Source organism: Aplidium turbinatum, chromosome 2 (genome assembly GCF_918807975.1).
Source record: "Aplidium turbinatum chromosome 2, kaAplTurb1.1, whole genome shotgun sequence".
Classification (NCBI taxonomy): domain Eukaryota; kingdom Metazoa; phylum Chordata; class Ascidiacea; order Aplousobranchia; family Polyclinidae; genus Aplidium; species Aplidium turbinatum.
This window is the reverse complement of record NC_137473.1, coordinates 55171348-55182896: the sequence shown is the minus strand read 5'-3', so window position 1 is coordinate 55182896 and position 11549 is coordinate 55171348. Positions and strand designations below refer to the sequence as shown.

The 11549-nt window shown below is 38.0% G+C and overlaps 1 protein-coding gene across 1 annotated transcript; it reads right to left on the bottom strand.

The window, feature by feature from the left end:
* Positions 1–1288: 1288 nt before the first annotated feature.
* LOC145764443 (uncharacterized) lies at positions 1289–10728 on the bottom strand. Its single transcript, XM_082576057.1, has 7 exons — positions 10716–10728; positions 9625–9894; positions 8766–8837; positions 3454–3537; positions 2267–2542; positions 1685–1747; positions 1289–1335 (listed from the first exon to the last, which is right to left on the bottom strand). The coding sequence occupies exons 1-7, from the start codon at positions 10726–10728 to the stop codon at positions 1289–1291; spliced, it is 825 nt and encodes a 274-aa protein (XP_082432183.1).
* Between the last annotated feature and the right edge of the window lie 821 nt (positions 10729–11549).

Here is an 11549-nt window from a genome sequence, read left to right as displayed (position 1 = left end):
TAAATTATGTAAATGTTTTGCTGGACTCCGATAGGATTGCAACAAAAACTTTCAAATATCAAAGAGTTGACTATGGGTTTACGAAACCGAGCAACTTACTTAGTTTTAACACATCTACGTTTATTTTAACATTTACAGAAAACAAAAACTACATTCAAACAAATTTCGAACGTTTTTGACATCACATGACGCCCTCTTCAGGAATAAAATGCAATAATTTTATCTACAACTAAACAAAATACAATATTTAAATATTAAATTAATCAACAGGAAAAGATAAAAACTGCACGATGTTTCTGGTTAGCTCAACACTTAACAATGTACACGAGAATCCAAAAAATAAAAGACGTTGAACAAATTACATGATGTGGTATGAACTGTATACAGATAGACAGGGTGCGAAAACCTAATTTTAAAACACCATGTACGAGACTAAAAAATTTTGTGGGGGCAGATCAAAAATTTTCCCAAATCTGCGTAATTTTACTGAAATTGCCCAATATACAAATCTAAATAGTTATCCGTACAATTATGAGCTTGAAAAAATCAGTACCTAAATAAATATACTGTGTGAAGAAAGGTGTTCTTCCCGGCTATCAGCACAAGGCTGATTACTCACTAGCACAGCGAGCAGCAGTAACGCTTCGCTAACCAGAACGGTGTAGCTTCCACGCTAGCCATTGAGACCTCCAATAAACGTTTAAGTTTTTGGCAGCCGATTGTAGCATCGAATAGACAGCGATAGACACGTGTTTCGCCCATGAGCCTGGGCTCATCAGTATCGCACCGTATTCTTGCCACTTGTGATACAGGCAAGAATACGGTGCGATACTGATGAGCCCAGCCTCATGGGCGAAACACGTGTCTATCGCTGTCTATTCGATGCTACAATCGGCTGCCAAAAACTTAAATATACTGTGTTGGACGGTTTCATAGGAAGATTAATCAGATTCAAGTAATTTTAAATTTTGTTGGTGTTTAAATTAATAACTTTAACAGTTTCGTAGATGGATTAATCAGATTCAGGTAATTTCCCTTCCCAAATTAACATATTGATTTGGACAGTTTCATAAACGGGTCAAGGAGGCAGTTGAATGCTTTTTATGTAACATAGTTTTCTCATATTTGTACATTTTGCCCGAATATGCTGCGTTTTTTGACAACAGGGGTGGCTGCCACTTGCCCCCTGACCCGTACGACTATGTAAAATACACAGAGCAAGAAAGACGAGCCACAAGCATACAATTGTCCGTTCAAAGGGGATTATTGCGTTTTATGTGCAGGGCTTTCAAGGGTTCAAGGTCTTTGGTTTGATACTCAGACCTGTCCCTGGGCCTGATCTCAAATTGCTTAATAGAAACATTGTTTTTACACGTTGCACATGAAAAAATGTGATTTTAACTGCACGTTTATGTATAGAATTCAAATACAGGTATTCCCAGCTCTAGTCGAGTTTCCGAGTTTTTTCAAGAAAACGTTCAGTGTGAAGTTTGTTTGAATGTAGTTTAAGTTTCCTATAAATTTAAAATAATCGTAAATATTTTAAATTTGATCACGTTACTCGGTGTCGCATGCCTTGGTACAATACAAACTCTCTAATGAAGCTCTACCATAGAGTTAGTTGAACTTGTTCCAAACATATTTTTTATCACAAGAAAAAAAAAATTATCACTTGTTTTCAAACCTGTGGTATTTTCACCAATCAGCATCCTTGTTGATGGTGACATTGTTGTAGAACTTGGAAGCACTGATGAAATAAATAAATATTTGTTATTATTTATACGTTTGTATCATTTTTAAAAGTTTAGATTGTTTACTTGATTCAGAACTAATTGACAACTCATCAGAACTGATCGACAACTCATCAGAACTGATCGACAACTCATCAGAACTGATCAACAACTCATCAGAACTGATCGACAACTCATCAGAACTGATCGACAACTCATCATATTTTGATCCAATACCAAGATCAGAACGTAATAGGGTATTGTAATAGTCATCAAACCCGGGAGCCTCGGTTACATCATAATTGTTTAAACCTCCTCTCGACCGAAACAAAGTAAATGTGACACAACAATGCATGTTGTGTAATCTGAAAGTTTTAGTAAAATTTATTGTTTGATCTTAACTCTTGTCAACTTTAGCGAGTAGCTCGAGTACCACCTGGAAGACTTTCGTGTAACCACAGTTAGGGAAACACTGCTCTAGGGATTCTTATGGTCAGTTTAATCACAATTATTTTTTTATTGTTTTCCAATCTTACCTCGTGGGCAACAAAACCTGATCTCGTGGTCTTCACATGGGAGGGAGGGGAAGGCCAAGCACTCGAGACCTACGTCTACCCCTGCAAAGACGTTAAACGCGCTTTCGTCAAAAGGCCTTCGCGTTCTGACGCTTCTGGCTTCGAATGTTGTCGGATTGTCGCAGATAAGCTCAGGATATCGAGCCTGCAGCGATTGCAGTGTTTCGTCGTCGCCATCTTCCATGTTGACGTCATTATTATACCATGGCGTCCAGCTGTTCGGGGGGCAGAAGTTTGCTAAAAGGAATTATTGCAAGAAATAAAAGTTTGTTTTTCTTTCTTAAAAACTGAAACAAAAAATCAAGTAAAGTTTAATTTGCTGACTAAAACTTTCTATTCAACGATTAATTTCAGGCATACTCGCTTTAGCAGTGGGTGCTACCGGTACTTTAATGATGCAAAAATAGAAATAGACATCACCAGGCAAACACCCTATGTCACCTCTCAATGGTCTTTCCTGGGAAAACTACGAAGTGTTGCCTATCTGATGTTTATTTTTGGTCGAGATATTAAGCTTAAGTGCCGGTTGTAAACATAAATTTAATTTACTAAATTCAAGCCTACAACTTAAAACAGGAAGATTTTGTCATCAGTTGATTGTAAAAATGTTTATTTTCGGAGTTTATTTGCAAGCGCGACTCTTGTAGTTTCACATAGATGCAAATAGAGGATTTGAACCACTGACGCAGATTCTGTCACCGTGTTTGACAGAGTGATGTTTTTGTTTGTTGTTGAAGTGTTGTTGCCGGGGAATTATTTCATCCAATGTGTGGCATTCAATGGAAAGCTGTCCTTGATTGTATTGCTCAAGGACACACTCCGAGAGTCGAACCAGCGCTGCTTGTTTACACGATTTCGTTCTTCATAGTCAGGCGACAACGGAACCTTTGCCGGCTGCATAGCCGAGTGGTGAGAGCCCTGGAACGACGTTCGAAAGGGCACCGCTTTGACACCGCTCAAGAGCATGTGGCTGTGTCTTTGGTAAGACACTTAAAGGCATGCCTGAAGGTGGCAACGAAGATTGGCTTCCTTGCCTTCTCGTCCACTCTAAATCTTCAATCACCGGGTGTAAGCCTGGATACGACAAACAAACAACGGAATCATCTTGTTTCTGAATAACCTGCAAGCGACCTGCCTATTGTAAGCACCTGAGGGTGTAGTGGATTGCTGTTGTTCAGAGGAAGATGCTGTGGTTGCTGCTGGAGTTGGAAAAGAATCAATGTCCACCGCCGCTGAGGAATATATTATGTTGTAATAAACCCATTCATTATGTTGTAATAAGCTGCACTGACACTGTCTGCTTTGTAAAGCGCTAAAAGCAACGCATACACGTGATGGATACAGCGTTGCATAAATATAAGCATTATTATTACTATTGTGTTATTAGAATTGCTCCACAAGCAAGAACATTGCTGTATTTATTTACGGCAGGGACCTCAGAATACCTTCAGGGACCTGATAATACTTCAGAGATCCCTGATTTACGATCATTTTTATAGTCTTTTCAATGTTCTTAGCTTGTGATAATCGTAATGTAGTTAGCTTGTGTTCCGCGCACTAACCATCAACACTCTTAATAAAGCAGCTTTATAGGCTGTTGTAGGCAGTGATGTACGCACGGGGGCATTGATATGGGGATTTAGTATTTGCTTGGTTTTAACAATATTTTTATTTGCTTTGACAATGCTTTTCAAAACATATTAAATGCCGTATACTCTACTTCGTTAAATTACTGAAACCTTTTTTTAAAACGGCAGGCAAAGACCAATGCCCTCTCTGCGTGCACTCTCTGCGTGCATCACTGGCTGTGAGCAATAAAACTGTGAATTAATCTTAAAAGTTATAAACTAAACATATGAAACGGCCGCACAGAACTGCTACTGTAAACAATAAAATCAATGAATCGATCAAATGTTGAAATTATTCGTATTTGTGGAGGAAAAGTGATTTTGATTTTCAATAGATTTCCTGATCGTGTCAATGATCTTCGCGTGTTGTAGCGTCTACTTTTCTCCCAACTGTTGTTGTGTTTTGTAGTAAATATTGTTAGAGTCAAAAGCAGGTCAGGACTTTAAAACCTGGCTCTTCTTTAGCCCTGAGGCTGCAGTGGTCCGCATGGAGATAGTTACACAACACAGTTAATCTCAGGCTTACCGGGTAAAGATAAATTGCATCCTGGCCAAAAGAAAAACCAAAAACGATATTTTCTTACCAAAGTATTTATTAATTTTTGAAAATCTTTACATATCATACAAAAAATGTATAACTTTAGAAACCAAACATTTTTTATTTTAAAAAATTTTCTTGTGTAAAATTACGATTTGCTGTCTAGTCGGGTCAATATATGAAATATATGGTTTAAACTTCAAAAAAATTCCTACAAAAGGTTTTTCAACAGTTTTTTGTAGTATTTATCATCAAGAATAATATATTAAAAATCTAGGAGAATCAGAGCACCGGAAAGTTGTCATTTTCAAGATGGCCGCCAAAACAGTATAATCAAAAAAATTCACATAATATTAGGATTATTAGCAGTGGACTTGGGCAATTTTTTGTCTTGCTTTAGGAACAGCTTTTTGTATTCCATTTAGCCTATCTCAACATAAAATGACAAAATTTTTGGTCTGAGTTCCAAGAAAAAAGTGTGCAGGGCAAAAATTCAAAATGGCCGCCATTTTTCCCGAAAAATCACGTTTTTAGCCATAACTTGGTCATTTTGGGGGATTTTTGCCTGGTTGTGGTGTCTTACACTATGTTTGTGGGATCAGGCAATCTGGTTAAGCAATAATAAGTAGGCTTTAGCTTTCACGTGTAGATTTATAATATAGTTTGACAAAATTACCACTTTTTTAAACTTATTTCGTGGTTTTTATTTCGATAAAAACCACGAAATAAGTAATTAATTCTCTAATTCTGGCGTCTATCTTTAGGTTTTAGGTGGTAAGGAATTCATTAAAACAATTCAAAATGAAATTAACTCATTAGTTTAATGGAAAGACTTGTATGAAACAAAACCAATAGTGAAAGACTGACAGTATAAGAGTCACACACCACATATTAAGTTATTTACATTCAGTTGCTTAATAAGTGCTGGTCATCATCTTCATCCAGTAATGACTGATTGTAGGTATTGTTACAGGCATCAAGTTGGCACTAACCACATGTTGAGGTACAGGGTAGATTATTCCGCCTACAGCTACACCTGGCAGTGCTACAGGCAGTTGTGCAGTTGCAGTGGATAATATTCAAGAGGGCATTTGGGGCCGATTCATGTCCGACTCTGTTGGCACAAATTACATTAGAGTGTTGTGAGAGACGTTCCGACGATTGGTCATTCGCCGTAAAAGGTCGTGTTGAATATTACGGCGGCGATTAGCATGCTGCAGACTGTTGATGCCATCATTCTTGTAATGTTAATTTTATATATGGATTTAACGTACCCTTGCAATACGGCAGAGTACCTGAGGCAAAACGTCGAAAATCTGGGAGACCGAAGGACGAGGAACAGGACCAGGCATTTATAAAGATGTGTTCCCATCTTGAACAGAATGATGAAGAACAGTTAACGATATGAGACCTTAAATCTAAAATAAAGGAGTTTTAGCAAATGATGATTGCCTTTCTTATGGATCACAATATCTGAAAACCCAATTGCAGAAACAATACGGTGAATCTATTCAAATAGCTGAAGGTCAGGGTCTTCTTGGCATTGTCACCATGAGAGAGAAAACATCCGAAATCATCCGATTTCATTACCTAAAAACAAGGCAGGAGGATGATGAAGAGTCACAAAAGAGAAAACTAAGTTGCGTGGAAGATCTAAGAGCAGTCAACTGTGGTTGTGCTATCAGTGTATGGTTGGGGTAGCGCGAGCACTAATCGAAGCGGACAGGCAATTGGCAGATGCACCTTCGTGCAGTTTCTGACTGTCTACCAATATTCGCGGCTGCAGGGCACTTCAATTACCTGAAATCTGCTCTCTATTACATCCAAGAAATGGACCAACTCCCGAACCGACACCCAGAGTTATCTCAAAGGTTTCAACAAGGGTACCATGTTATCTGTCGCTCGAATCAGTTTTGGGCTGGTCTCAGATCAGACCTAGTTATTGAACGGAGCCTGATGAGGTCACTGAAGACGTCGGGAGGTTTAACGCGTGGAACCGGCATGGCAGAAAAACAACGATCCTTGTGGACAATGTCGACTCCAATCACGTCTGAGTACAACTATGCCATGCAGGAATTCAATAAACTCTTCTACACAACAAGCGAACAACACAAGGAAGCAACACAGGCTAGGGTTCAGAGAGACAGTTCTGATCTTGAAAAGCTGAAGACATCACTGGATGGTTATGTACCTTTTTCTCAGGATCAAACCCTAAGGAATATTGTGAATGGTGTTGTGGCCGAGGATGACGTTAATGTACATGAATTCGAATCAGTCGGAAGGAACATTATGGACAAAATGATTGGACAGTTTGTTTTCTCAATATCTTTTAAGCGGAAGGATAAAGCCAAGACATTTGGAAACATCTCATTAGTGAAGGTGACACCTGAAAGAACGATTGACCAAGGTTTGCTTTTTAACGTTTCCTAGTTGTTTCACAACTAGGGGTCTTATCTCTCGAAGATATCTTGAAGTATGAACTGAGCCCGTTCCCTCCAGCACTGTTTGAAACAAGGAAAGTGCTTCGGAAGCCTGATAAGCCTCAACTTGCGAATGCTATCACAGACTATGCAACCAAGGCAGTTCGGGAAATTCGTGAATCCATAGGAGACACTCCACCAAAAACTCAACACTACGTCATAGGATTCCTTCTCGTCATTGCGCAACAGAGTACTAAGAAAAAAAGTAGTCTCTTCCCAATCATTTGTGACACCAGAACGCCTACCACCTACTGAGTCATCAACAAAATTTCACTGTCTAAGGGTTTACTACCAAATAATGGTGTGGCCAGGACAGGAGAGTGATATGGAAACTTGCAGGTGGGGTTGGAAACTGGAAGGCAGTCAGTTTGTATCAACAGAGTCGGACATGAATACGGCCCCAGATGCCCTCTTTAAGATTATCCACTGCAACTGCACAACTGCCTGTAGCACTGCCAGGTGTAGCTGTAGGCGGAATAATCTACCCTGTAGCCTACCTCAGCATGTGGACAGTGCCAACTTGATGCCTGTGACAATACCTACAATCAGTCATTATTGGATGAAGATGATCATCAGCACTTATTAAGCAACTGAATGTAAATAACTTAATATGTGGTGTGTGACTCTTATACTGTCAGTCTTTCACTATTGGTTTTGTTTCATATAAGTCTTTCCATTAAACTAATGAGTAAATTTCATTGTGAATTGTTTTAATGAATTTCTTACCACCTAAAACCTAAAGATAGACGCCAGAATTAGAGAGTTAATTACTTATTTCGTGGTTTTTATCGAAATAAAAACCACGAAATAAGTTTAAAAAAGTGGTAATTTTGTCAAACTATATTATAACTATACATGTAAAAGCTAAAGCCTACTTATTATTGCTTAAACAGATTGCCTGATCCCACAAACATAGGGTAAGACACCACAACCAGGCAAAAATCCCCCAAAATAACCAAGTTATGGCTAAAAACGTGATTTTTCGGGGGAAATGGCGGCCATTTTAAATTTTTGCCCTGCACACTTTTTTCTTGGAACTCAGACCAAAAATTTTGTCATTTTATGTTGAGATAGGCTAAATGGAATACAAAAAGCTGTTCCTAAAGCAAAACAAAAAATTGCCCATTTATAGCCCACTGCTAATAATCCTAATATTAAGTGAATTATTGTCATTATATATTTCGGCGGCCATCTTGAAAATGACAACTTTCGGGTGCTCTGATTCTCCTAGATTTTTAATATATTATTCTTGATGATAAATACTACAAAAAACCGTTGGAAAACCTTTTGTAGGAATTTTTTTGAGGTCAAGCCATATATTGACCCGACTAGTCCCATTGGCTCATTCATCCATAAGATAACCTTAACCCTTGCTCATTTTTTTTTTAAGTTATGATATCAGTAATGAAAAGTGTTTGGTAAGTTTAGGCGAAAGTTAAATCCGATATTTCCAGCAGCAAAAGATGATGCTGTTATATTTTAATAATAATAGTAATAGCATGTGCATAGCGCCACATCGTCAGTGCAAACCAATGACGTAGCCTGACTCATTTGATTGAGGGGCACACCAGAATCATCTACGTTTCAAATTCAATTTGAAGACAAAACCAATGCTCGGACACGAGCTGGAGCCGACGACACCAGAAGCACAAGTATGAGTATTTAACTTTACATGAAAATTAGGCAATTTTAGTCTACAAAATTTAAATATCAGCAATTATTCAATAAACGCCATACAATAATAGCGATAAAATAATTTTAATTGCAAAAATTGTTTCTAAATATTCCTAAATTGATTGCATTTAGCAGCCCACCTGTTGTTTCTAGAATTGAAGCGAAGGTTTGGTGCGTGGTCGTTGTGGCCGCTGAGGTCGTGCTAGAAACCACTTGGAAAAACAAAAATATTTTTTGGTGAGTTAAGCTACAAATAATATCCAGAATTTTACCAAACTTCTTTTTTTCTAAGGCGAAGCTAACACGAAGAACATTCGGAACGATTCTTTGTCTCTTGAATTATTACGGAAATCCACTGACTTGTTTTCACTCCAGTACTTCATACTTGTAATTTGCGACTTGTTTATTTTGGTTTTCCTAGTTTTTAACAGTTAGCAAAAGTGACTCCCTCTTTCTCCCTCAATGATTTCACCCTTAGTCAGAATTTTTTTATTAAAATCAAAACCCTGCGTCAAAGCAAGTACTACATATCTAATAGCCGCAGTTAACCATAGAAATGGCGTAAATATGACAGTAAACTGCAATAGTTGCATTCAATATAACAGTAGTTGTATTGAACACGTTCTTCATACGCTTCTTGAATACCGAAAACGTTCAGCAATAAGTATTTCATTTTTATTGAACTAAGTTAATATAGAAAAATAAACGGTGCTCACATTCAGACAGGATTTAGGAGGGCAGAGGGAGCAGGTGCCCCGGGGCCCCCTTTTGAAGGCCCCCCGACGTGGAAAAAATGTGATTTTGTGTTATTCTTTTTTTTTCTTTCAGCTTTTCAAGTTTCTGCAAAATGCTGTGCAGTACTATATTAATGCTACTGTAGACGTAGAGGTGGTTTTTCGCGCCGTCGGCAAGAAAAAGTTTTTTGCACAGTCCCCCCGATCTAAAAGTGCCCCGGGTCCCCCATCAGCTAAATCCGGCCCTGCTCACATTGTAAATTACCTGGGGGGCAGCAGAAACGAATTTCGTAGTCTTTGCACTGGAGAGTAGAGAAGCTTAAACATTCCAGTCCTAGATCCACACCGGTAAATACATTGAAGAGATTTGGATCGTAAGATTCCAGAGTCCTGGAATCCCTCGCTTGGAAGTCTGTTGGTTGATCACAAAGTAGTCCCGGGTTATTCGCTTGGATTGATTGAATTGTTTCGTCATCACCATCATCTACGTCACGGTCATTGTTGATCCATTCTGTCCAGCCATTTGGACAAGACGCTGCAAAGATTGTACTTTCGTTTATAACATGGCTTCACTTCTACAGTGAAACTCACTTTATAAACGATGGAATTTCACTTCGCTTGATTCAATTTCTGACTTCCATAATATATGAATTATTTTTTTTACTGTTAAACAGGTAGTTTTACCTGCTGTTTCAGGCTTGGTAAAGTCAGTCGTGCTGACTGACCAAAAGTCGGAAATAAAAGCTAGTTATTATTTGAACATCTTGTAATAGTCTAAACTGCAGTCACCGAAAGAACGCAAAAAATTAATTTATAATAAAAAAAACTTGATGAAAAGTTTCATTCTGTATTTTCCAAAATATACACAAACGCTACAAAGCAAGTGTCACAAAAAGGTAGAAGAAAAAGTTAACGTTCTAACTGGCTTAAGAATAAAGCAATAAAGTTGTTATTCAGCACAACATCTGAGAAAAAGAGTAATTACTTTGTTATACAAAAGACATATTAGTAGCTGCCAGATATTTTGACATGAAAAGAAAAACATGATGCATTTAAAAAAAACTATTTTGTTTAGATGCAGATGCAACGCATTTCAATCATGTTCAGTTCCAGTTTCATTTTTGAGTTTAAAGCAAAAATAATACTTGCCATGACGTAAGTTAAGTCAGGGTTTAGAAAGAGGAAAACTGACACTGAAGTATGTTGTAAGTAATGTTGCAACAAAATGGACATTCTCTATAAGAAAGTAAAAAAACAAAAAAATAACAGACTAATGCTTAATCGCTTAGCCTACTGACTGGAGCATTCAAGAGTATTATTACGTATTTGTAATTTATTATTTATGAAATGTCTTACTTAAGACTTCCATTGTGGTCGAACTTACTGTCGATGATGACGTAGTGGATGCTGTGGTAGATGGAGGCAATTCTACAAGAACAATAATGTCGTTGTTTGTTAAAATAAAAATTCTGGGGCAATGAAAACAGGCCAAGATAACAATTTAAAGAGCTGTAAATACAGTTTGCCTTCATCTAAATCAAAGACAACGTTAGGTATCGTCTATGGCAGTTTTTTTATTTATGTAGTGCGAACCAATGTATCCACACCCATTGCACTAAAATCCACATTAATTTTAAACCAAAATTGTCACTAAGAATTTTAGATAGTTTGATATAACTCTGTTTCTGTGTTCGTCAAACGGTGCAAGACCTATCACAACCCCTGAAAGATTGTCAGTTCGACAACGAGGAAAAGCACAGGGCTGTGTCTTATAGTGTCTTTAGTAAAACACTCAGTGACATTGAATGAAGAGACGAAGATCGCCTTCTCGTCCACATAAGCTAAATACTTAACCAACAGCCGCAAGCCTAGATACGGCCTTTCTTACGCATTCATATATTTTAAGGAAACTTATACACTCGTGCTACGGATAAGTAATACACGCAGGTCCGGATTTAGGGGGGGCAGAGGGTGCAGGTGCCCCGGCCTCTCTTTTGAAAGGCCCCCCGAAAATGTGAAAAAATGGAAATGGAATTTTGGAAAAAATGTGATTTTGTGTATTTTTTTTGCGCCTCTGGCGCGAAAAAAATTCTTACACGGGAAGCCCCGATTTAAAAGTGCCCCGGGCGCAACTTTTGAAAAGGTACCATTATAAAATCCCCTTTCAACTTGGTTTGGTAATTACAGAAG